General features: G+C 36.5%; 1 protein-coding gene across 1 annotated transcript; it reads left to right on the top strand.

Annotated features, from left to right (window-relative positions):
- Positions 1-400: 400 nt before the first annotated feature.
- mogat2 (monoacylglycerol O-acyltransferase 2) lies at positions 401-26548 on the top strand. Its single transcript, XM_056467059.1, has 6 exons — positions 401-628; positions 9209-9387; positions 17901-18105; positions 18613-18787; positions 20427-20626; positions 24329-26548. Exons 1-6 carry the CDS (start codon positions 436-438, stop codon positions 24481-24483), a joined length of 1107 nt encoding a protein of 368 aa, XP_056323034.1. The 5' UTR covers positions 401-435; the 3' UTR covers positions 24484-26548.
- Positions 26549-26567: the final 19 nt, after the last annotated feature.

Raw genomic sequence — 26567 nt, 5'->3', positions numbered from 1 at the left:
AAAAGAAATAAGACTTTCTACATAAAAAAAATAGGAAGTACTGTAAAAGTTTTTATTGGTCTGTTAAACATCTCATGAAATATTTGGAAAAAAAATGTATGCCTTCAACACAGTGCATATATTATCTGCTTAAAAATCAGTCATTCGTGCTGATCTGATTTAAATCTGATTTCTTTTTTTAAAAATGCATGTGAAAGTGGCATTTCTCAATTACTTCAAAGTTTTATCAGAATAAATGTGAGCTTGGCAGGTCTCATTTACATTAAATGCAGATTTTTACATTCATCTTTTCACGCACACGTTGTAAGGTCTACTTTTGCACAGCCCTTTGCCTCTGGGGTCAAAAGTCTCAGTGGTGTAAAATCAAGTTACTCTCAGGCTATAATCCTATCACTCGCAGTGAATGAGCAGATAAGGAAAGGATCAGATCAAGACATGGTGTCAGACTTTGACCGTAGCCGCGAGCAAGAGAGTGGGAAACACGGCGCTGATCCCTCGGCCTCTCGCCGGCTCCTGACGTCTCCTGGTTTAGACATGAAGATTGAGTTTGCTCCGGCTGATGTGCCTCTGGTTCGGAGGCTCCAGACGGCTTCCGTTCTGCAATGGGTCTTCTCATTCCTGGCTCTTGGTAAGCGCAAGTGCTTTTATTATACATTTTTAGTTGCCCTGCAAAGCCATTAAGTGTTGACCTTGAATGCAATGTAATTAGAGTATGAATTGTATGTATTAAGTGAAATGTATCTAAAGTGTTTTAATATTTTATATGATCTTATTTTACCAGAATAGTCAAATTGAGATACAGTATGTTCTTCCAGGGAGTCCTAGCCAAAATATTTCACATTAAAACAGATGTAAACTAACAGAACCAACACAACTGATCTTTGTTAATTCTCATCAACAAATATATAAGAAAAAAAAATCATATGGAAGTCAAATAATTTGGTAAGACTTTAGTTCAGGCCACAATTAATGTGATTAACTACTGGCTTATTACCTGCCTATTAATAAGATATGAATTATTCATTAGTTGTTATAAAGTATGGTCTTATTCTGTATCCCTAATTCCACCCAAAACCTAAACCCAACTTCTACTTTACTAACTATTAATAATCAGTAAATTAGTAGTTTATTAAGCTAGTAGTGTTGGTTAATGGTTTGTTAATATCGTGAATTGTGACTTAAACTGAAGTGTTATCAACAATATCAAACAATTCTTTCATGTTTTTAAATGAAGCCTCTTCTTTTCACCAGTACTGCTTTTTTAAAGTGAAAAATACACCTAAAATGAGCACTTTGATGAGCACTCATCCAAATTTCGCCGAACTTTTAAAATAATTGGCAGGAAGACGTCTGCAGGCACTGTGGTAAAGTCCTCGGAAGCATGCCATGGTTAGCCTTGAGCAAATACTTTAAAACTCTGTGTTACATTTTACCCTGCATTACTTTGTGTCCCGCGCTCCCCTAACAATAATTAAGAAGTTAAAATAATTAAATTTGGGAACACTTTTTTTTTTGATGGTCTATGTGAGTATTAGTATACTGTCTGCTTAATATCTGTTGATACTGCTCCTTCAACAGACATTTAACTGACTAGAAGGAACTTTGCAAGTACATGTCAACTTACACTAACCCTAACCCCAACCTAACAGTCTACTTAAGATTCAATGAGAATTAGTTGGCATGTAGATGCAATGTAACTTAAATTACTCCAAACTTACTATCATAATAAAGTGTTTTTACAGTGATCCTGGTAAGCTTGAAATAATAATTCAAAACAATATTATTCCAAACGTTTGACACCCAGTGCGTGTTAGTCTTGCATAAAGTGTTGTACTTTAATACTGTCAAAGAATTAGCGTGCAATAATCTGCAATAATGTAGCCTATGAACTGTGAGCTGATTTGTGATTGGCTCATTGGTTCTCATGAGTTCAAGTTAATAAAAGCTGAAAGTAAGAAGATAAACTTGTAAAAATGGCTTGAAAACTCATCATTGTATTTGGAAAAAATCATTATAAATGGGTTTTTATTAGTGAGGGAGTTCTTTATGTGACTGTGATCAAATCACCAAGATCAAGGTCAAAACCTCCAGGTCAAAGTCTTTGGTTCAAAAGATCATAATTATAAATATATTTGTTCTGATGTGTTTTGTTTATCTTGTGCATATACTGTAAAAATCAGCTAGGTACTTAAAAAGTCAGTAAACCCATTGACTTTTTACTTTTAGAATCATGCACATAGTTTGTTTACTCAACCCTTTAAGGTGCACTCCTTGAAAAAGAAATTTGGCCCACGCTAGCATTGAATAATATACTAAACCAACTCTGATAAATAGTAATAAGCAATTAAAATAATAATGATAGCCTATGGATAAAAGGTCGACCAGGTGGTTACGATGCTTGTTAAAGGGGTAATAATGATAATGATAATAATGAGTACTTCTGGCTTGTTTGAGACCTATAGGTAAGTGTGTTGAAGCAGGGTTGGAACTAAACTGTGCAGAACGGCGGCCCTCCAGGAACTGAGTTTGACACCCCTGGTATACATGATTACCTATGTACATTATTAGTCTGAGTCACAGGTGTCAAATCCAGGTCCTGGAGGGCCGCAGCTCTGCACAGTTTAGTTCCAACCCTAATTGAACACACCTGATCAAACTAACTGAATCCTTCAGGCTTGTTTAAGACTTACAGATAAGTGTGTTGAAGCAGGGTTGGAACTAAACTGTGCAGAGCTGCGGCACTCCAGGAACTGATTTTGACACCCCTGGTATACATGATGACCTATGTCACTAGTGTCCAAACTCAGTCCTGGAGGGCGGGTGTCCTGCAAAGTTTAGTTTCAACCCAAATCAGACACACCTGGGCTAGCTAATCAAGCTCTTACTAGGCTTTCTAGAAACATCCTTGCAGGTGTTTTGAGACAAGTTGGAGCTAAAATCTGCAGGACACCGGCCCTCCAGGACTGAGTTTGGACACCCCTGACCTATGTACATTATTAGTCTACACCACAGATGTCAAATCCAGGTCCTAGAGGGCCGCAGCTCTGCACAGTTTAGTTCCAACCCTAATAAAACACTCCTGATCAAACTAATTGAATCCTTTAGGCTTGTTTTAGACCTACAGATAAGTGTGTTGAAGCAGGGTTGGAACTAAACTGTGCAGAGCTGCGGCACTCCAGGAACTGAGTTTGACACCCCTGGTATACATGATGCCCTATGTCACTAGTGTCCAAACTCAGTCCTGGAGGGCGGGTGTCCTGCAAAGTTTAGTTTCAACCCCAATTAGACACACCTGGGCTAGCTAATCAAGCTTTTACTAGGCTTTCTAGAAACATCCTTGCAGGTGTTTTGAGGCAAGTTGGAGCTAAAATCTGCAGGACACCGACCCTCCAGGACAGAGTTTGGACACCCCTGACCTATGTACATTATTAGTCTATATCACAGATATCAATTCCAGGTCCTAGAGGGCCGCAGCTCTGCACAGTTTAGGTCCAACCGTAATTAAACACACCTGATCAAACTAATTGAGTCCTTCAGACTTGTTTGAGACCTACAGGTAAGTGTGTTGAAGCAGGTTTGGAACTAAACTGTGTAGGGCTGCGGCCCTCCAGGAACTGGAATTGATACCTGTGGTCTATGTACATTGGACTGTGCCATTGTCTCAAAGCTGGCGGAACAAGAGCTGCATCCAAAATCCCATAGTGTAATACCTAAAAGATCCATTCTATGTTAATATGAATACTACATTTACCATATTATAACTGTCATGTGACTTACTGCATCAGTTACAGGTGTAATGTTGTATTTATTGTAATTACACGATTCTAACAAAGTGTTCATCAGATCAAATCATAGTTACAAACTTGTAAGTTAGATAGCTATGACGTGTGCATGTGACCATTGTACCATCCAACTGCTGAAGATTACATTAGGTGTTAATGGTATTGTCATAAAAGCCACAACTTCAACACACCTCAGAATAGAGTATCACGTTTTGCTATCTTGATATTATAGTAATTACAACACACTATGTACTATGCACTCAACAGTGAAATGTTTGAAGTTATAAGGATATCTAGTCATTAATCTAAAAGCTCCGCCTTCTTTGATGCATAAATAAAGCTGCGAAAGTTGAGTACATGAAGTGTTCAACTGCACTGCGTGATAGGAAAACATTAGATTGTGATACTAATGGTTGGTAAACTTTGTTGAGTTGACGTTTTTTACTATATTGTGCTTTAGCTCAAGATGCTAACCTTAAACCAGACACTATGGCATGTCTATAATTGAATTTTATGTATTTTTATCACTTTATTTGTTTTTTAAAAATGATTGAGAAGTTCACTTCAATATCACAATAACAGAGTTGAGAAATAAAGAATCTATTATTGGTGTATTCTACATATTTCCAATAAGTTAATGAGAGAAGAAGAATGACATGCATCAATGCCTTCCAGCGTTTCCCGCCAAGAAGTGACATCACTTGCAGCAAGTCACTTGCTTTCTCTATCACTGCTTTACAGACTATTATGCCTTCTATAACCAATGTAAGTGAGTTGACCAGAATGTATCGGCACACTATTTACAATTTACAGTAACGTACCTTCCCCCTGCCTCGCACATCACTTCAAGGACATTCCCCTCGAAAGGCCACTGTTTGACTTTTTGACTCATGTCGCCTGGCCCAGTTAAGTGCCTTTTCATTTTCTTGTAAACGGTGGAAGCAAACAATGAATGGTCTTGGAGATTGGCCTGGTTCAGGCTTGGGGCAAAGCGCACAGTGCACATGCTCAAGTTCAGAAGGGCTGTCAAACACCCTGTCCATGGTGTTTTTTGGTTTTTTTAAGCAGCCCAGAAACTTTCCATCCTCACTGCCTTCCGTTAATAATACGCAGGTTAGACCTTCTGGATCTGTTCTCAAGACTGTCAATTTGGGCAAGAAGAGATTAATTTCGTGCCTTCAAAGATTTAGTTGAAATTTTCATCGGCCAGTACTTTAGTAGACGAGGGTCGGTGTTGGAATGAGCTTGCCGTTTCACGTAGCGTATCGAGAAAAGCTTGCAGCAGTTTGACTGAATCTTGAATTAAGTTTGCCATGTCCTCTTTTAAACTGGCCCTCTGTTTTGCCAACTTGCTGACTCATTGACAAGTTATCTGTTTTGACTGTTTCAGGTGTATCTTTGCTGCTAGCGGTATCGTTCGCCGCCATAACTGCTAACTTTCCGGCTAGGTTAGCACCTGAACGCGTTGCTGGCACAGTACCTTGCTTCTGTTTGGAGTAGCTCATTTCTCTTTTTGAACTGTATATCGGTCTTATATTTTATTTCGTGAAGTAATTAGATTGAAAAAGAAGACGCTTTTTTATATTTAAAAGTAAATTGGTTGGGAGAACCTCGTCTTTGCTGCTCTCTCTTACATCGCCAAACCAGAAGTCCTCCTCGAATAGTCTTTGTACAGTCCTGAATTCTGTATTTACATTTACAGCACCATTTATCTTGCTGTATAAGTATTTATAGTATTGTATGCATTTACTGTAAAATATACAGTAATTTTCACAATGCAACTTTAAAATACAGCACCATGCTGCATAAATATCAGGGGCGGACTTAACCAATAAGCAAGGAAAGCAGCTGCTTAGGGCCCTGGGGAATTATGGGGCCCCTGACCAATGCTGAGAAGCCTATATTAATCATATAGCTCTTTTATAAATTTTCTATTATATGTTATAAATCTGTTTATATCCGTTAAGATTTTAGCGTTATTACTTCTATTCAAAACCGGGGGCCCCATGAATAATGGAACGTTCCTTCCATACTGCACATGCACGAGGTGTGAGTGGTTCAAAGACACTGCCGGTCTGCCAGAGATCATCAGTGTAGAGCTGAGTTAGAGGCAGGTAGAGTGTGCAAGAGGGTGAAATTTGTGGGGAAAAAGTAGAAATAAGACAAACAATGAAACGCAGCAACCTCCGCAATCCTGCTGTCTGGCTGAAACACCTGTCGAGAAAAAAAATATCTATTGAGAAAGAGAATGTTCCAAGTTTCAATGCTAGGACCCCTAAATCCCTAAGTCCACCCCCTGATAACTGTCAATGTTATATTCAGTTCAGTTCAATACACCTTTATTTGTATAGCACTTTTACCATGTAGATTGTGTCAAAGCAGCTTCACGTGAAAGATCATAGTAAATTGAAACAGTGTCAGTTCAGTTTTCAGTGTTTAAGTTCAGTTCAGTTTAGCTCAGTTCAGTGTGGTTTAATAATCACTATTTACAGTACAAACACTGAAAAGCAATCCATTGATCCGCAGCTCTACAGGTCCCGAACCAATTGGCGAAAGTGAAGAATTAAAAAACCTTGAGAGAAACCATACTCAGTTAGGCACGACCATTTCTCCACTGGCCAAACGTCTTTGTGCAGAGCTGCAGTCAAGGCGCCGGAGGCTGGAAGCTGGACCTCAGCGAAGACTCGTCTGTCCCTGGAGCGTCACAGAAATCAGTCTCATGCTCTCCACTCCTCCATGACCACCACAGTAGCTGCTCAGGATACGGCCTGGTCCAGGATATGGAAACCTTGGGATCATCTCGTCGCTGGTCTTGGATCGAATCAGCGGTGCTGCATAGTCTGAGGGCCTCGGGATGAGTATCCCTCGGTGGAAATAGAAAATAAAGAGAATAATTAGCGTAGCTGCTGTTCATAGTGTATATAAACGAGATGCAGAAACCTGTGTGGAGCACATTCATGTATCATACTGCTAAGTGATGCAATGAGTGTATGCTTTACTAAAAAGATAAGTCTTTAATCTAGTTTTGAACTGAGAGAGTGTGTCTGAGCCTCGGACATTATCAGGAAGGCTATTCCAGAGTTTAGGAGCCATAAATGAGAAGGCTCAACCTCCTACTCGACTTTGCTATTCTAGGTACTACCAGAAGCCCTGAGTTTTGAGATCTTAAAGAGCGAGTTGGATTGTAGCGAGACAGAAGGTTGGTTAGATAAACAGGAGCTAGATTATTTAAAGCTTTATAGGTAAGAAGCAATATTTTAAATTCAATATGAAACTTAACAGGCAGCCAGTGTAAGGAGAATAAAATTGGGGTGATGTGATCAAATTTTCTAGACCTGGTAAGAACTCTGGCGACTGCATTTTGTACTAGCTGAAGTTTGTTAATAGAGGATGTTGGGCAGCCAGCAAACAGAGCATTACAGTAATCCAGTCTTGAAGTCATAAAAGCATGGGCTAGCTTTTTTGCATCTGAGATGGATAGCATACTGTATAACACAACGATGTTGATTATTAAGAACCCATAATATATAATAGTATACAATATATACTTAAATAATTGCATAACTGTCCTACAGTAAAATACAGTTCATATTACAGTTAAATATTGTGTATTTTACAAAAATCGTTAAAAGTGCACAAACATAAAATAGACAGTTGAAGTCAGAATTATTATCCCCTGTTTATTTTTTTCTCCAATTTCTGTTTAACAGAGAGATTTTTTTCAACACATTTCTACACATAATAGTTTTAAGAGCTCATTTCTAAGAACTGATTTATTTTCTCTTTGCCATGATAACAGTAAATAATATTTGACTAGATATTTTTCAAGACACTTCTATACAGCTTAAAGTGACATTTAAAGGCTTAACTAGGTTAATTAGGTTAACTAGGCAGGTTAGGTAATAATTTTGACCTTAAAATGATTTTTAAAATAAATAAAACAAAGAAGACTTTCTCCAGAAGAAAAAATATTGTCAAACATACTGTGAAAAATTCCTTGCTCTGTTAAACATCTTTTGGGAAATATTTAAAAAAGAAAAAAATTAAAAGGGGGGCTAATAATTCTGACTTCAACTGTATATATTTATATTGTTACAAATAATACTGGAAATAAACATTTCATGCGAAGGTTTGGTAATGGATTGATAAATGATAATTGAAGCTGAATGCATGATTCAGGAGGGAGACACAATCAAATCAGGTATAGTGGAAGTTTTAGAAGGTATCACTATTTTTTTAAATGTCCCTAAATATGCATACAAACATAAGTTTTTAGACAACTTGATATAATTTGTGTTATACAAATCTGTTTAATTAAACATTTTATTGTTAAAAAAATAGGTTTATCTTGTAGAGAAAATGTATCCGGAATTCTAGACTCTAGATTTAGGAATTCTAGATTTGGGACACACCTTCTGCTCATGGATAGTAATGTGCTCAATGCACACATCAGACTCTCATTGAACTCTCTCTCTCTCTCTCTCTCTCTCTCTCTCTCTCTCTCTCTCTCTCTCTCTTTCTCTCTCTCTCTTCTCTCTCTCTCCTCTCTCTCTCTCTCTCTCTCTCTCTCTCTCTCTCTCTCTCTCTCTCTCTTTCTCTCTTGTTTTTTTGTTTGAGTATTGTAAATTCAGACATACCACTCAACTGTTTTAATCTAAAATAACACAGCCCCTCCTCTTCCCATGTGGAAAATACTATAGTAAAATAGTATAGTAAATAATTTTGTGTTTTTTTAAACTGTATATAGAAAAGTACTTGAATAAATTAATAATGTAACATGTTGGCGCAGTGGGTAGCACGATCGCCTCACAGCAAGAAGGTTGGTGGTCCGAGCCCCGGAGTTTGCATGTTTTCCCCATGTTGCCGTGGGTTTCCTCCAGGTGCTCTGGTTTTTCCCACAGTCCAAAGACATATGGTACAGGTGAATTAACTAAGCTAAATTAGCCGTAGTTTATGTGTGTGAAAGAGTGTGTATGTTTCCCAGTGATGGGATGCAGCTGGAAGGGCATCCGCTGTGTACAACATATGTTGGAAAAGTTGGCAGTTCATTCTGCTGTGGTGACCCCTAATTAATAAAGTTACTAAGCCGAAAATAAAATGAATGAATATAAACAAATTACCATTGGGCGTATTATACTACAGCACACCACAGTATACCATAGTAAAAACTAAAGTATACAGTGTTTATCACAGTTTATCCCTTCACTATAGTTTAAAATAGTCTTTTACAATAAAATATTTTTAAATACTACAGTATTTGTTTTTATGTGTGTCCATTTTGTCGTCTTCTGTGGGACTTGTCGTTTACCTTACATGATTTGAAAGGTTGCACATTGAGCTGTGCTTGTACACTAACATAGGAATTCAAATGAGACATAAGATGATTATTATACACTTGTTTATGATCTGTGCCGTTTTTCTTTCAGCGCCCTGCTGTATTCTCCTGTTCTTCATCCTGCTCTTCACCCGTTTCTGGCTCATCAGTGTGCTTTATGCCACCTGGTGGTACATCGACTGGGACACACCTTCACGAGGAGGGAGAAAAGTGCCATATCTCTGCAAACTGCGTGTGTGGGAGTACATGAGAGATTATTTTCCCATCAGGGTGAGTAGCCGGATTTAATGAAGCACAGCAAAACTGCCTCTTGGTTGTTGACATCCTCAGCACATTCACTTTTCTATTTTTTACAGACTGTGTGAAATTAACTACTGTATCGAAGATTGACGAGTTGATTAGGAGAGATTTTAATTAGGTTTTTAATTAGATTTTATTTTTTACGTCGTCAGATTTTAGAAAGTGATTTGCAGGCTGAAAGAATGAGATTGCAATCTTATACTGCCATCTAGTGTTCATTCATAATATATGTATTATATATTCAAATTCATAAATAATATCTAATCATTTTAAAGTTGCTAAAATCAAAGACTTTAGAATACTAATTTACAGCATTTAATTGAAACATTTAATTTCAGTTAGCTTTTAACAAACAAACAAACAAACAAATTAGCAAGGTTACATTAGATTTGAAATTACAATCACTAAACCCTACCTATTATTCTTCCTCTCTTCTCAGATGGGATGGTGGGCCAAATCAAAGGTTACTGTGGGCCAACTTTGACCCGCGGGCCCTAGTTTGAGCATTCCTGCTATAGAGAGTATTAATTTAAAAGAGAGAAATGGTGTGCTGTATCTGTTATGCTGTAGGATGAGGGAACATTATTTCACCTGTATATTGACATTCTACTACAGTATCACAATATATGCTATAATGTTATGCAGACACTAAAATAGGATGTCTTTAACTCAAATGCAGCTTTTGTGAAATTAATGTGTCTACTATTTTGCTCATGAAAGATGGTGGTCTGTCTATCTGCAGCCATTACGTTAATTTATTAAGTAAATACTGTTCCACTACCAACTCTTTACTAACACTGTAGATGTGCTCCCTCACAAAGATAATGTATTTTCGACTGTTAACCATGCACGTTTTCACTGCTGGCAAAAACTCACACTCACCGGCCACTTTATTAGGTACACAAAACCAACTGCTTTGTTAACGCAAATTTCTAATCAGCCAATCACATGGCAGCAACTCAATGTGTTTTGGCATTTAGACATAGTAAAGACAATCTCCTGCAGTTCAAACTGAGCAGAATAGGGAAGAAAGGTGATTTAAGTGACTTTGAACGTGGCATGGTTGTTGGTGCCAGACGGGCTGGTCTGAGTATTTCAGAAACTGCCGATCTACTGGAACTTTCTGCCACAACTATCTCTAGGGTTTACAGAGAATGGTCCAAAAACGAGAAAATATCCAGTAATCAGCAATTCTGTGGGTGCAAATGTCTTGTTGATGTCAGAGGAGAATGGCCAGACTGGTTCGAGCTGGTAGAAAGGCAACAGTAATTCAAATAACCACTCGTTACAGCCGAGGTATGCAGAAGAGCATCTCTGAATGCACAACACGTCCAACCTTGAGGCAGATAGGCTACAGCAGCAGAAGATCACACCGGGTGCCACTCCTGTCAGCTAAGAACAGGAAACTGAGGCTAAAATTTGCACAGGCTCACCAAAATTAGACGAAAGAAGATTGGAAAAACGTTGCCTTTGAAGAGTCTCAGTTTATATAAAATATGCATATATTTTTAAAGTAGAGTAAAGGTATAAGAAGTTCTCATAGCACAGCTGGCGTTTATGGTCTTGTCAGGATAGGCGTGTAAATGATTGATATCTCTAAATCCTGGTTTTATAATGTATGAGTACTCCTACTGTACACACACACAGATGTTTCACTGTAAGGTTTTTCATCCAAATTTATTTAACACACTGTTTAACGTTTTATTGTTTTTTTCCAGGACAGTCTAGTATATCATTTATAATTTATTCATTCATTCATTCATTCATTCATTTTTCCTAGGCTTAGTCCCTTTATTCATCAGGGGTCTCCAAAGTGGAATGAACCGCCAACTTATCCAGCATTTGTTTTATGCAGCGGATGCCCTTCCAGCTGCCACCCAATACTTGAAAACATCCATTGACACTCATTCACACTCACACACTACGAGCAATTTAGCTTACCCAATTCACCTATAGTGCATCTCTAGGGTTCAATCAGATTATTCCAAACTCACTATAAATAGCCCGTCTAGCATTACTCCCTTATCTTAGTTTTTTGAAGAACTCCCCCATCCACCCCAACTCCCCCTTTTCCTCCTTTACCAGGGGGAGCTCTTGCGAACTACCTTATCTCGTACCCCCTTACATGCTCATTGACCAGGCTCAATTATCTCAGAGCTCAGGGTTCTCTCCCAGGACAGCATGACAAACCTGCTATTATTATCAAGCAATATCTAAGTGTGAACTGTTGAATTAGTCTATATAATGGTATGTATTTTGAAGGACAAAAAAAAACAACTTACTAAAATCCCTTATCTAGTTGAATCAGGATTTTAAGATTGAATGACAGCATTCAGACTTATTTAACGGAGAAACCAACGTTTTTTTAATCATTTAATCAAACAACTTCTGTTTCCTTTTACAAAATCCATGAGCAAAATTGTGTTTACTCCGAGATCTGAGCTCTGCTTTCAAATTTATAGTCTGCTTAAGGAGATGAGGAAAAATATTTCACCGGTGGTTGACACAAAATATCATCTTAATCAATTACTCACTTTGAATACAAATGCTCTGTTTAGCCGACAGCAAGAGGCCTTTAATACAAATGACGCATACAGTCATATGTTTTGTCTCCTTGAGAATCCTTGGACAAACCCAGATTTTTTACGGTGAATTTACAAAAATGGAATTTCCTCAGGAAAAAAAAAACATTGTAAGTAAATGCTGGAGCTCTTACGATTCACATAAGGCCTTGAATCTATCACCAACCTAAGTGAAATTTAAATTAGGCGCAAAATCTATACAGTAATCGCACCTCTTCAGTTGTTTTCAGAGATGTCTATTTTTGCTTTTTTCATGATCATGGCCATGACTCTCGTGGTTTAAAGCCCCCAAACTGTTTACAGTTACTGATTTACTCTGTGTCTTCTGAGGCCGCATGTCCTCACTGTTGTTCAGTGGGTGAAAATACTGTCATTATGGACTGATATGAACAGATAATAACCTTTAACGTTTCAAAGGTCTGATAATATTTACCTGCTAATCAAATGAGTGTGTTTTTGATGTAGCCGCTGCGCTCACTACACTACCTGACAAAAGTCTTGTCGTCGATCCCAGTTGCAAGAGCAACAAATAATAACTTCTAGTTGATCATTTGGAAAAGTGGCAGAAGGTAGATTTTTCCAATGAATCATCTGTTGAACTGCATCTCAATCATCACAAATACTGAAGAACCTGCTTGGACCCAAGATTCTCACAGAAATTAGCCAAATTTGGTGAAGGAAAAATCAGGGTTTGGGGTTACATTCAGTGTGAGAGATCTGCAGATTGGATGGCAAAGTCAACAACCTGAGGTATCAAGACATTTGTGCTGCCCATTACATTACAAACCACAGGAGAAGCTAAATTCTTCAGCAGGATGGACTCCTTCTCATACTTCAGTCTCCACATCAAAGATCCTAAAGGCAAAGAAGGTCAAGGTGCTCCATGATTGGCCAGCCCAGTCACCAGACATGAACATTATTGAGCATGTTTTGGGTAAGATGAAGCAGGAGGCATTGAAGATAAATCCAAAGAGTCTTGATGAACTCTGGGAGTCCTGCAAGAACCTTTTCTTTGTCATTCCAGATGACTTTATTAATAAGTTATTTGAGTGATTGCAGAGATGTATGGATGCAGTCCTCCAAGCTCATGGGAGTCAAACACAATATTCATTATTTTTCCACTGGACCATGACTTTATATTCTATACTCTACATTATTTCTGTTAAGTGACAAGACTTTTGTCTAAACAAAATCTGACCTTACTGTCCTAATTAAATATCAAGACAGGATCATATTTTATTTTGTTAAATAAGCGTAATCTAGAGGCCTTTGCCTTTCATATAAGCCACTTCTGATACCAAATGATCAACTAGAAGTCAAGTTATTATTTGTTGATCATAAAACTTGGATGACAAGACGTTTGTCAGGTAGTGCACATTCGAATAGTCACCAAAACCAATAACAAAATAGCTTAATATCACTGTGCAAAAATTTGTAAACCCCAATGAATATCCTAATGGGAAAAATATGATAAAATTTTAATCGAGGAAAAATGAAGATAGCAATCATTAAAATAAAAAAACCCTTGTTATTTTTTTATGTAAATGTATTACCTTTCTATTTCTGTAGATGTTTGGTGACCACAGTGTTAATTTAATAAATATAACTTATTAAAATAAATATAACTCTTTTGTTTAAACACCAAAAATATTTAGTTTGCACCAAAAATATATTGTGTATATTCACTGAATGATTGATCAATATAAACGATTCCAAAGAGGATTTATGCGGTGTACTGTATGTTTTTGTAAAAATGACATGTACTTATTAAATAGATAAGATAATAAGTGATTATACTAACTATATTAACTATATAACTATATAACTATAAAATATATTTTGAAAGATTAAAAGCTTGTTCAGACAAATGGGTAAAACAAACTTTTCCCTCTTTAACCCATTTAAAAATAAACAGCAAGAAATGAGGACTCTAAATATCTTCTTTGTTTCATTCACAACTCAGCAGCTTTTTACGAGAGTTACCCAATGAACGATCAATGACAATTTGACTTGATGTTCGTGAGAAGCGGAGCCGCAGCAGAGTCTCTGAGGGCCATTGTGATTTTAAATGGACATTTGTCATGTTTTTAAAATGGCATGAACAAGCTCTCAGTCACAGCCCTTGATTTTGGTTGATGTTATAGGTTGAATGGATATTACGATAGAAAGATCACTGAATGTCTATGAAAGCGCGTTTCACACTGGTGGATGGTTTTTTTCATGGAAAATATGCTGGAAATTCTCACACTGGTTCTCAGAATTGTCTGGTTTTCTTAATGTCAGTCTGAAGCTATAACATCTAACCGCAAAGACAAACCAGTCTGTACAGTGCTGTTGGTTGAGTGCTGAAGTTTTAGGGCTGATTCTGTTGAAGCTCTGATTGGTATTAGCTGATCCTAGATCAGTGTGAAAGGTCAAAATAGAGCCTTTGCACCGCACATGAACAACACATGATCACATGATCATGACCTTTAATAACTCCCTTTTTTGTTTTCTGAAAATGGAGGAATCTTTACTTATTTGAAAATACTTATATTAACCATTAGATCAGAAGATAATTTTTATTAAATTATTATTTATTTTATTATTATGTTATCATTTTATAATTATTTATTTTTAGTTTTAATTTTATTAATATTATTATTCTTTTATTCATTCATTTTTCAGAGGTTGCCACAGTGGAATGAATCACCAACTCTTCCAGCATATGTTTTACACAGCGAATGCCCTTCCAGCCGCAACCCAGTACTGGGGAACACCCATACGCTCTCTCATTCATACACTATGGCCAATTTAGTTCTTCCAATTCACCTGTAGTGCATGTCTTTGGATTGTAGGGGAAACCGGAGCACCCGGCGGAAACCCACGCTAACACAGGGAGAACATGCAAACTCCACACAGAAATGCCAACTGACCCAGCCGAGGCTCGAACCAGCGACCTTCTTGCTGTGAGGCGACAGTAATAACCACAGAGCCATCGTGCCACCCCCTATTATTATTATTATTATTATTATTATTATTATTATTATTATTATCATATAACACTTTACCATAAGGTTGTATAAAATTAATGTATTTATTTACATAAACTAACAATGAACAATACACTTATTACAGTATATATTCATCTTTGTGAACATTAGTTAATGTATATAAAGTTGTTCACTTTGGTTCATATGTGTCTTTAAAAGTATTAAAAAGTCTTAAATGCTGTTTTACAAGGTATTACATTTTTAATAATTTTCGATTGTACCATGTATAGTTCAGGTGCGGATTTAGTGATTTGGGGCCCTAAGCAATTGCAGCCAAGGGGCCTAACAGTCCTAAATTGCACCCTTTGTACTTTTATTTAATTTTTATTTATTTAGATTTTTTTTACTTCACTCAAATGTCTTTTCTGCAATGCAATCTCTACATTTTAGAAGATTAATTTTCTTAAAATTAATTTACAGATAAAGATAATGAATATAAACATGTTATTTATAAATTTGCTAGACTGCCATGATTGCGGGTGGTGGACAATTTTTGCAGATGTAATAATAATATTTTATTTTATAATATTGTTATCACATAACATTACTATAATAACATTATAAGGAAAATGTATTTGTTTGACTCTCACCATATAAAATATGATGAAAACATGGCTAATTCGTATGATTTCGTATGATCTCATTCGTACAATTTATGAATTTTCATCACCCAATGATGGTTTTGTTTAGGGGCGGGGTTAGGTGCCACGCCTCCTTTTAAAAATCGTATTCATTTCTGTACGACTGAACTCTAAACTGACAAAACGTAAAATAGTTACGTTTTCTCGTGAGATCAGGCTGGTGTATGTTATATATAAAGTTTAAGTCAGAATTATTAGCCCCCCGTTCATTTTTTTCCCCAATTTCTGTTTAACGGAGAGAAGATTTGTTCAACACATTTCTAAACAATAGTTTTAATAGCTCATTTCTAATAACTGATTTATTTTATCTTTGCCAAGATGACAGTAAATAATATTTGACTAGATATTTTTCAAGACACTTCTATACAGCTTAAAGTGACATTTAAAGGCTTAACTAGGTTAATTAGGTTAACTAGGCAGGTTAGGGTAATTAGGCAAGTTATTGTATAACGATGGTTTGCCCTGTAGACAATTGAAAAAAAAAAATATCTTAAAGGGGCTAATAATTTTGACCTTAAAATGGTTTTAAAAAATTAAAAACTGCTTTTATTCTAGCTGAAATAAAACAAATTTCTCCAGAAGAAAAAAAATTATCAGTCATACTGTGAAAATTTCATTGCTCTGTTAAACATCATTTGGGAAATATTTGAAAAATAAAAATAATTAAAAGGGGGGCTAATAATTCTAATTGCAACTGTATATAGGTATAAGTTATACTGCTAGATAATTATTGGGGCCCCCAAGATTTACTGGGGCCCTAAGTAGCCACTTATTGGTTAAATCTGCTCTTGGCATGGTTGTTTGCTAATGTTTGCCTGAGTTTAATCTGTGAATATTAGAGTTATTAAAATCGATAAAACCCTGGTAGTTTTGACATTACTCTGCTTTGTTTACTGCAGTAACCAAGGCAACAGTGCTATTTCTTTAGTTCTATAGGCACCACTTGCTGGATTAGCGTTTTTATCAAAGGCAAGTCATTCCTCTCGGTGGCCATCTTTGAAACACCTCTCGGGCAGTATGCTCGGGCATTCTGTTTGAATGGGGAAACATCAAATTCTCCAAAATTGCTTGCCAAAGATTAAATTCCATATTCGGAATCACCAATTAAATTAATCAGCAACTGTCTCTTAAGTTTCATTTCTAAACGCTTGAATCACACGAAATCTGCAAAAACTCACGTCTGGTCCGAGTTCCTGGAGAATCATCAGTCTTTAGCAATCGCTGATTGGCTCTTGCACTTGTAGTATCCTTCACCATATTGACCTTTACACTTTTCCACATTCAAATCTATATGAGTGACATGTCTTGTGTATTCTATAGTCTTAGTTTTTGTCCAGTATATGAATAATGTTTTAGTTTAGTATTTAGTAAATATACTGTAAGTTAAAATATCACCAATGTTACTGGTCGAAACCTAAAGTGGTTATGAGGTCTTAAAATGCATGGAAAGAGTCTTAAAAAATGTCTCAAGAGGTATTCATTTTCACTATCTGATTCCTGTAACGTTACATACCTTGTTCATGGTTAACTCACATTACATTATCTAATATTAACAAGCATGAATTTGAATTGATCAAGCATTGGATTTGAAGTAAATGTTGAACTGTGATTAATAAATGCTGTACAAGTTCATTATTAGTTCAGGTTAGTAAACACATTAATATTTACTATTATTTGACATGTGTAATCTGTGACTATTATTATTATTATCATTCAAAATCATAGAAACTGACATGTCATAAAATTGTGGAGAAAACATCCATCTGTTCTTGTTCGTGAAGCCGTTTCATATGTCACGATAGGAAAGAGAACTTCTGTTAGATGACCTTATTGGTCCCACTTTATATTAAGTGTCCTTAACTACTATGTACTTGCATTAAAAATAAATACAATTTACTTACTGTGTTCATAATGTATTTGAGAACACTTGTGCTGCTCTTGAGTTGGGATAGGGGTAGGGTTATGGACAGGTTTGGTGGTATGGGTAGGTTTAAGGGTGATTTAAGGTGTAAGGGATGGTCAACGGTGTATTTACAAATGTAATTACAGAGGTTAATTACAGATGTTATTACATACAGGTATTTAATCAAGCATAAGTGCACAGTAAATAGATGTATTTACATGATAAGTACATTGTAATGAATTATTAATTTCAGTGTAAGTACATATTAGTTAAGGCCACTTAATATGAAGTGGGACCCATTTATTTGTCTTTGTTGTTTTATTAGCTGATGAAGACGGCTGACCTGGACACTAGGAAGAACTATGTGATGGGTTTCCATCCTCACGGTATTCTCGTGGCTGGTGCTTTTACAAATTTCTGCACGGAGGCGACAGGATTTAGCAAAGTCTTCCCTGGGATGAAGAGCTACCTTCTCATGCTGCCTCTCTGGTTCAGAGCCCCCTTCTTCAGAGACTACATCATGTCAGCAGGTCGGTAGTTTGATGCACTGAACCACAAGACAAACTTTATCATAAAAAAAATCTAAATCTGAGGTAAAGTCCCTCGAAAATATTAACATAAGGCTTTTCAGACTTAAGACAATTCACAGTACACACTTTTGAAAGTACCACCCCAATGACAGCTTTTATACCTTGATTTCTGAGAGTGTATTAACAAACTACGTAACACTACTAGCTTAATAAACTACTGATTAGCTGTTTATTAATAGTTAGTAAGGCAGAAGTTGGGTTTAGGTTTTGGATAGGATTAGGGATGCAGAATAATATCATACTTTATAACAACTAGTGAACAGTTCATATCTTAATAACAGGCAGGTAATAAGCCAGTAGTTAATAAAGCATTAACTGTGACCTAAACTAAAGTGTTAGTGATCTTTTTAGATACACATCCCATTTAGTTTAGTTTAGTTTAACCCTAGGCCTGCATTTGCATACACTGTACAACAAACAACACAAATCCACATGTGTGTATTCCAGGGCTGGTTCCATCAGACAAGGAGAGTGCCAGTTATCTGCTCAGGAGGAAGGGTGGAGGGAATGTGGTGGTCATTGCAGTCGGTGGAGCTCCTGAGGCTTTGGATGCCCATCCTGGTGACTATACTGTTCATCTGGCCAATAAGAAGGGCTTCATTAAGCTTGCAATAGAGCATGGGTAAGCAAGAGCTTTCTCCTGATCATTTAATGGTATAATAGGTTGCCTCTTGTTGGCATAAGAGTTAGTCTCTTGTATTTGTGCCAGTAATTTGTTGCCAGAAAGCCATAGTTGCTCATTTATGAAATGCAAACTTATGCAACTTGCATTGGAAAGCAATAGTGCTACATTTATATAACGCTCTGTGGCAAAAGCTAAAGGGTTTGAAGGGTTAGTTCACCCAGAAATGAACATTTATTATTCATCCTCATGTCATTCCAAACCCCTGAGACCAACATTCACCTTCAAAACACAGATGTGACCCTGGTTTTTGAATTGGGTATATTTTGGCAGTAACCAAAAGTACATTATTGTTTGGGTCAAAATTATAATTCCTTATTTTATGGCAAAAATCATTTGAATTTAAAGTAAAAATCAAGTTGCATGAATGCATTTATCAAATTCCCTACAGTAATTATATCAAAGGTCAAATTTGGATTAGTTAATGTGCATTTCTGGGGGGTGGCACGGTCGCGCTGTAGGTAGTGCTGTCGTCTCACAGCAAGAAGGCTGCTGGTTCAAGCCCTGGCTGGGCCAGTTCACGTGGTTTTCCACTGGGTGCTCTGGTTTTCCCCACAGTCCAAAGACGTGCTATAGATAAATTGGGTAAGCTAAATTGTCTGTAGTGTAGGTGTGTATGTCCTGGTCCTCCAGGTTGGGGGTTGAGCTTTGGATTAACAACCCACTTCATAAAAACTAGATTTTACGACACACCAATATGGTGCAGCTAAATATCAACTTCCATATAAATGGCCTTGAGAGTAAGTAATGTGCATTGCTAAGAACTGAATTTGGACAACTTTAAAGGTGATTTGCTCTGTGTTTTGGAGGTTTTTAAACACTTAGTGGTATACAAAAAGGTGTATCTCAGCAAAATATTGTCCAATTCTAACAAATTAATTATGAATAGAAAGCTTGTACATTATATTTTCACATAATGCATAAATCTTTGTGGTCCAAGTTCACAAATTGAGATATTTTAAATTAAATCCAGGAGCTCTCTCTTCCTCCATAGACATCAGTGGTCCAGAGTATCAAAAGTTCCATATAACTTCGATGGTTCAACTGTGATCCTATAAAACTCCAAAAATAAAACTTTTGTGTGACAAAAATCTGTAAATAAGACCGTGTTTGCAAAAGAGATTCACTGTTTTTCTTTATTTGGTATGAAAATAGAGTTCTTGGAGCTTGACGAAGGGTTTGCTTCCTTTTCTGAACTTTGAACGTCTGCTGTCTAATGGAGGGTCATCTAAAATAAGCATTTCATTTAAATTATAGTGATTTGTGTTCTAAAGATGAACGAGGGTCTCAGGGGATTGAAACAACATGACAGTGAGTAATTATTAACAGAATTTTGGGTGAATCATTTAACAAACTATACATTGTACAAATGACATATAATTTCTATGTCAACATTCACAGCTGCATTAGATTTTTGTTTGCAAATCTGATTCTGACATTCTACTGTCAGGTATTTTTCATATGTTAAATCTGAAATGTTTCATGTCTCTTTCTTTTTTCCATTTTGTTGCTGTAGACATTATTTTCCTCTCCCGTTTCTGTTTTTAATCAAAACTACCTTATTTTATTCTAACTGTAGTGCAGATTTGGTTCCTATATATTCGTTCGGAGAGAACGAGGTGTTTGACCAGGTGCAGAATCCTCGTGGCACATGGCTGCGATACATTCAAGAGCGCCTGCAGCGCATCATGGGTGTTTCTCTGCCTCTCTTTCATGCGCGGGGAGTTTTCCAGTACACCTTCGGCCTAATGCCCTACAGAAAGCCCATCAACACTGTGGGTGAGTACAATCAAACATTAGAGAAATTTTATGAAGACTAATTTCAAATGACCTTTTGTCATGGTATACAGATGGAATGACCTCTTTCAGTTTTCTGAGTCATGTATTTGTTATATTGTGGCAATGCTTAATCTTATCTGTTACCACTTTTAACCAAACTCTTGCAAATGCTGCATGGTTTATATTTGCTTATATATTTGCTTATATATGCTTATTTGCTTATATATATGCTTATATTTGGTTTATCTATCTATCTATCTATCTATCTATCTATCTATCTATCTATCTATCTATCTATCTATCTATCTATCTATCTATCTATCTATCTATCTATCTATCTATCTATCTATCTATCTATCTATCTATCTCACGAGAAAACGTAAGTATTTTACGTTTTGTCAGTTTGGTGGCTAGTTCAGTCCTACGAAATTGTACGATTTTAAAAAGGAGGCGTGGCACCTAATCCCACCCCTAAACCCAACTGTCATTGGGGGATGAACAAATCGTACTAAATTGTACGAATTAGATCATCTGAGTTCGTACGAATTAGCCACTAAATCAAAAAGTTACGAATTGCCATGAGATTGTGTTGATCTGTCTGTCTATCTGTTTGTCTGTCTGTCCGTTTGTCCATCCATCCATCCATCCATCCATCCATCCATCCATCCATCCATCCATCCATCCATCCATCCATCCACTCTATCTTTTCATTCATTCATCCATCCATCCATCCACCCATCCATCCATATACCCCCCCCCCCCCACGCACGCATCTATTTACCCACTCAACCACCCATTCACCCACCCATCCGCCCATCCATCTATCTCTCTATCTACCTATCTATACATCCATCCATCCATCCATCCAACTAACAAATCAAGGCAATCTCATGGCAATTTGTAACTTTTTGATGTAGTGGCTAATTCAAATTAAATTGTAGGACTGAAACTGTTCTAACATTCTCTAAACTGTGAGTGCAAATGTCAAAACGATTTACTGGAACGTCAGAACTTAATTGCATGTCTGAGAAATCTAGTTCATCACCCAAAACATTTACTTTATGCTTCAAAACCTAGTTATCATGTCAGTAATTTGGCCAAGGCCATCAAAACATAAACTGTAGTTGTCATTGTGTGAGCCACACTGCTCAAAATGATTAGTAGTTTTTTCACCATGACAGTCATGAAAATTAAAAATTAAGGTTTAAAAAGCTGGTATTTGTTGAGAAGAGTGAATAGTACATAGAAAAAATACAAAATAAATGAACATGTGTAATTATACAATACTTTTATTTGTGTACAAATGTATTGCATGCAAAGTGTAATCGTGCTTGTCCAATTACTCTATTGTATATTTCCTAAGGTACCACAGATACACACAGAAAACCACAAAATAATTCTTGGTGAACATCCTGTCGCTCTTGTTGGCCTTGCCAGAGAAGACACTTCTTCCAATTGCTCTTCCACAACATGTTACTGCAGTTCAGGATTGTGAATGTAGTGATTGTTTGTCTATATGTACACTGTAAAACCCAAAAAGTTAAGGTAGCTCAAACCATTTAAGGAAACCGATTGCAACAAACCATTTACAGTTTTTCTCAGTCGCTTTGGTGCATTTCTCACAACACTATTTACATTTGAACAACAGTTAATGCATTTCTCAAAACAATTAGTACAAACTGCAAAACCTAGTTGATAACCTGCAAAAGCGTGTCACTTGCTCATAATGGATAGCTCATTCCTCAAAAGCAAGTATCCATGTCAATGAAAGTGTCAGCGTCATCATGTTGAAAAGTCTTGACACCATTGTTTATGAACAAGATAGTCAAATGGCTTTGTCATGTTTTCATTTTGACAGTTTACTCTGCTATTTTTTTGGTGACACTTCCAGAAAATGTTCAAGACAGCACTATATACTATTTGTACAGCCATTTGAAATCTACAGTAAAGTTAGACATCACTGCATTTAGTGAGGTATCTGAGTACAAGACATTGAATAAGTATGTTTCACATTTTTACTGCATTTGCTCTTTGAAATTCTAATTTATTCACAGCATTATGTAAAAGAATAAATATGCCCTTATTTACAACAAACATAAACTTCCTTTGGGTAGAGCTGTGCACAACTGTAAACAATACTGCAGTACATATTGGAACTGAACTTACAACATACACAGGTTTGTAAATTATTCATGAAACTGTTCAATTTAGAAGACATTTTCAGAAAAAAAAAGATTAAAAAAAAATGTTATAATATTTGCTTGACAGAGTTTTGACAACTAGTTCAACATTTTTGTATGTAATGACTTGTATGTAATGAGTAATGAAATGAGGACTATTATTTTTATATGGAATGACTATTCAGCATTCACAAGTTTAGTTCATTTTGACTGACATGACACAAGCAAATGATAATGTTATAAAACAGCAGAGAGTTGTATGAAAGCAATTGATGCATGTCCAAAAGCATTTGCAATTTGTTGGAAGGAATGAGAAACTGCTACATGCACAAATGACTAATTGTTTTGAGAAATGCATTAACTGTTGTGTAAATGTAAATAGTGTTGTGAGAAATGCACCAAAGCCACTGAGAAAAACTGTAAGTTCAAAAGCTAATCCTAATGAGTACTGTGAACTTAATCCATTTGAGTAAACGGAGCAATTTGAGCACAGTAAAACCCGATAAATGAAGAGAACTCAAACCAACTGAGCACTGTAAAACCCAATAAGTTAAGGTAACTCAAAACCATTTGTCGAAACCGATTGCAACAAACCATTTGAGCTAAAAAAACTAATCTATATGAGTACTGTGAACTAACTCCATTTAAGTTGAAGTAATGAGGTATTTAATTACCTCATTACCTTTAACACTGAGTTCAAAACTCTTTTCAAATAAGTAGAATTAACTTTCAGTAAATTTTGAGTTAATTACACTCATTTCATTTGATAAAGTTGACTGTTGGGTTTTACAGTGCCTATATATTTTATATATATAGTTTGATATCATATATGATAATAGATTTGCGCAAATTGTATTGCAACTTGAGGTCATTTACCAATTTAGCAGACATTACAAACCATGTCAATATCAGATGTTAATGGTGTAAACGTGCATATACAAATGACTTGATAATTCAATAAACACTTTTGAGTGTGCTGGCTTACACAATGAACAATGATTGAGAAATTTGAAGAGTTTGACAGTTTAAATGAGAATCGACTCGACAGTTTAAATGAGACCGACTCATCAGTTTTGATCAACAGGCCATATGCAATTAGTTTTTGTCCAAACTACAGACAATTGGACTTACTGTTGGACACACATGCGCTAAAGCATTTGCAATTTGCTTAAATCAGTAAGAAATGCCGATCTGATGTAAACAATAAGCTAATTGTTCAGAGATTCAAACGTATTGTTTTGAAAAATCTAAATTTCAATCGAGAATTGAGCCAAAGCAGTTGAGAAAAACTGTAGTAAGATTTGCTTATCCCTTAATGAATCGTTAGGTTTTCATATGTATGTAATTGTTATTACTAGTTTGCATATTGTAGGAAAGATGGCTAATTTCTGGCACTTTTCTGACAATTTGTAAACTAGTTACATTTCATCATGAGGCTGATCTATCTCTGTCTGCCTTTCCACTTATTTTTGTGTTTCAGCTCTAAAGCTCAATTTTGAATGGTCTCTTCTGTATTTTACAGTGGGTAGGCCAATTCCAGTGGAGAAAAATGAGAAACCAACAGCAGAAGAATTGGACGTCTATCATCAGCGCTATATGGATGAACTGGCACGGCTCTTCGAGGACCACAAAGGAAATTATGGAGTACCTGAAGACACTCATCTGGTGTTCCAGTGAGATGTTCACTAATGATGATGATGAGTGTGTGTGTGTTTGTGTTTGTACCTTGCATTTCTTACATTGTGAGGAATCAAATGTCCCCAGATGTATAGCAATACCATCACATTTGACCTTGTGGGGACATTTGTTTGGTTCCAATGTGGAAAATCACACAGAATTGAGTATTTTGAAAATGTCAAAATGCAGATTGTTTCCTGTGAGGGTTGGGTTTAGGGGTAGGGGGATAAAATATACACAGTATAAAGATCATTACATCTATCGGAAGTCTCCATAAAGATACAGTGCATCCGGGAAGTATTCATAGCGCTTCACTTTTTCACATTTTTTTGTTACAGCCTTATTCTAAAATGGATTATATTAATTTATTTCCTCAATTCTACACACAATACCCCATAATGACAATGTGAAAAAAGATTATTTGAAATTCTTACAAATTTATTAAATAAAAAACCTGAAAAAAAAATCAGATGTACATAAGTATTCACAGCCTTTGCTCAATTCTTTGTTGATGCACTTTTGGCAGCAATTACAGTCTCAAGTGTTTTAGAATATGACGCCACAAGCTTGGCACACCTGTCTTTGGGCATTTTTGCTCATTCCTCTTTGCAGTACCTCTCAAGCTCTATCAGGTTGAATGGAAAGCGACGGTGTACAGCCATTTTCAGATCACTCCAGAGATGTTCAATAGGATTTAGACGTGGGCTCTGGCTGGGCCACTCAAGGACATTCACAGAGTTGTTGTGAAGCCACTCCATTGTTATTTTGGCGGTGTGCTTTGGGTCATTGTCCTGCTGGAAGATGAACCTTCGCCCCAGTCTGGGGTCAAGAACACTCTGAAGCAGGTTTTCATTCAGGATGTCTCTGTACATTGCTGCATTCATCTTTCTCTCTATCCTGACTAGTCTTGCAGTTCCTGCTGCTGAAAAACATCCCTAACAGCATGATGCTGCCACCATCAGGCTTCACTGTAGGGATGGTATTAGCCTGGTAATAAGCGGTGCCTGGTTTTCTTCAAGAGTCCTGGTGGTTCCAAACATCTTCCACTTACGGATGATGGAGGCCACTGTGCTCATTGGAACTTTAAGAGCAGCAGAAATGTTTCTGTAACCTGTAACATAAACAATTTGGAAAAAGTGAAGTGCTATGAATACTTTCCGGATGCACTGTAGCTGTACAAGTTTGTGCATGTGTGTATAGTTTATTGCCAGCTTTTAAACCATGATTATTTTTGTAGATATATCAACTGTTGAATGTACCATCAACATTTTATTTCCTGATAAATGACTGAATTACAGTTACAGTCATACTTTGGATATACTTAACAGGTTTTAGTCACATCTGTCTGATGCAGTCTGACTTATTTAAAAGGATAGTTCATCCAAAATACTAAATTTGGTCAACATTTACTCACGTTTACTTTTTCCCATAGATATATACACACTAGATATCGCATACGAACCCTGAGCATGCGTCAGTAGCGGCGCCACATTTGTACAGTGCTCCCAGGACAAAAGTCATTCAACCGCACTAGTCAAGATTAAAGCAAATCTGAAGATGTTTGACTGTAGTGCGGCATACGGGTGTAGTAACGAGGAACTAAAAAAAACAAAGCACAAATGCAGAACAAATTTATTGGTAAGATTGTTTTTTACGTTTTTGTATGTTACAAACTTTTTTTTTTGTATGTTAAACAAGTAACGTTATTGATGATAATACAGTCTCTTACTGCACTGACCATAGTCAAAGTGGCACCAACTTAAACTAAATTCTTGGCTAAAATCAGTAAACAATGTAGATGAAATATGACAACAAGATCCTGCGGTGCTAGAAACTTGTATTATTGTCGGCTAAGTAAACGAGTCGTTCATAACGGGGATTCATTCACAAACGAATTGCTCCTTCCGTTAGAATGAGAAGTGAAAGCCGGAGAGGGGGTGTGTTTCATGGATTAGATCAAATTTAACAGGGAGGGAGGATAATACATTTCCTACCACACAAACACACGCTCTCTGTCGGGAATGCCTGTGCGATAATATTTTCATAATTAAAAAAAATATTTGCATACTGACCACCGGGAAATC

This window comes from Danio aesculapii, chromosome 10 (assembly GCF_903798145.1).
Source record: "Danio aesculapii chromosome 10, fDanAes4.1, whole genome shotgun sequence".
Taxonomy (NCBI): domain Eukaryota; kingdom Metazoa; phylum Chordata; class Actinopteri; order Cypriniformes; family Danionidae; genus Danio; species Danio aesculapii.
Note: the sequence above shows the minus strand (reverse complement) of the source record. Positions and strands in the feature narration are given on the sequence as shown.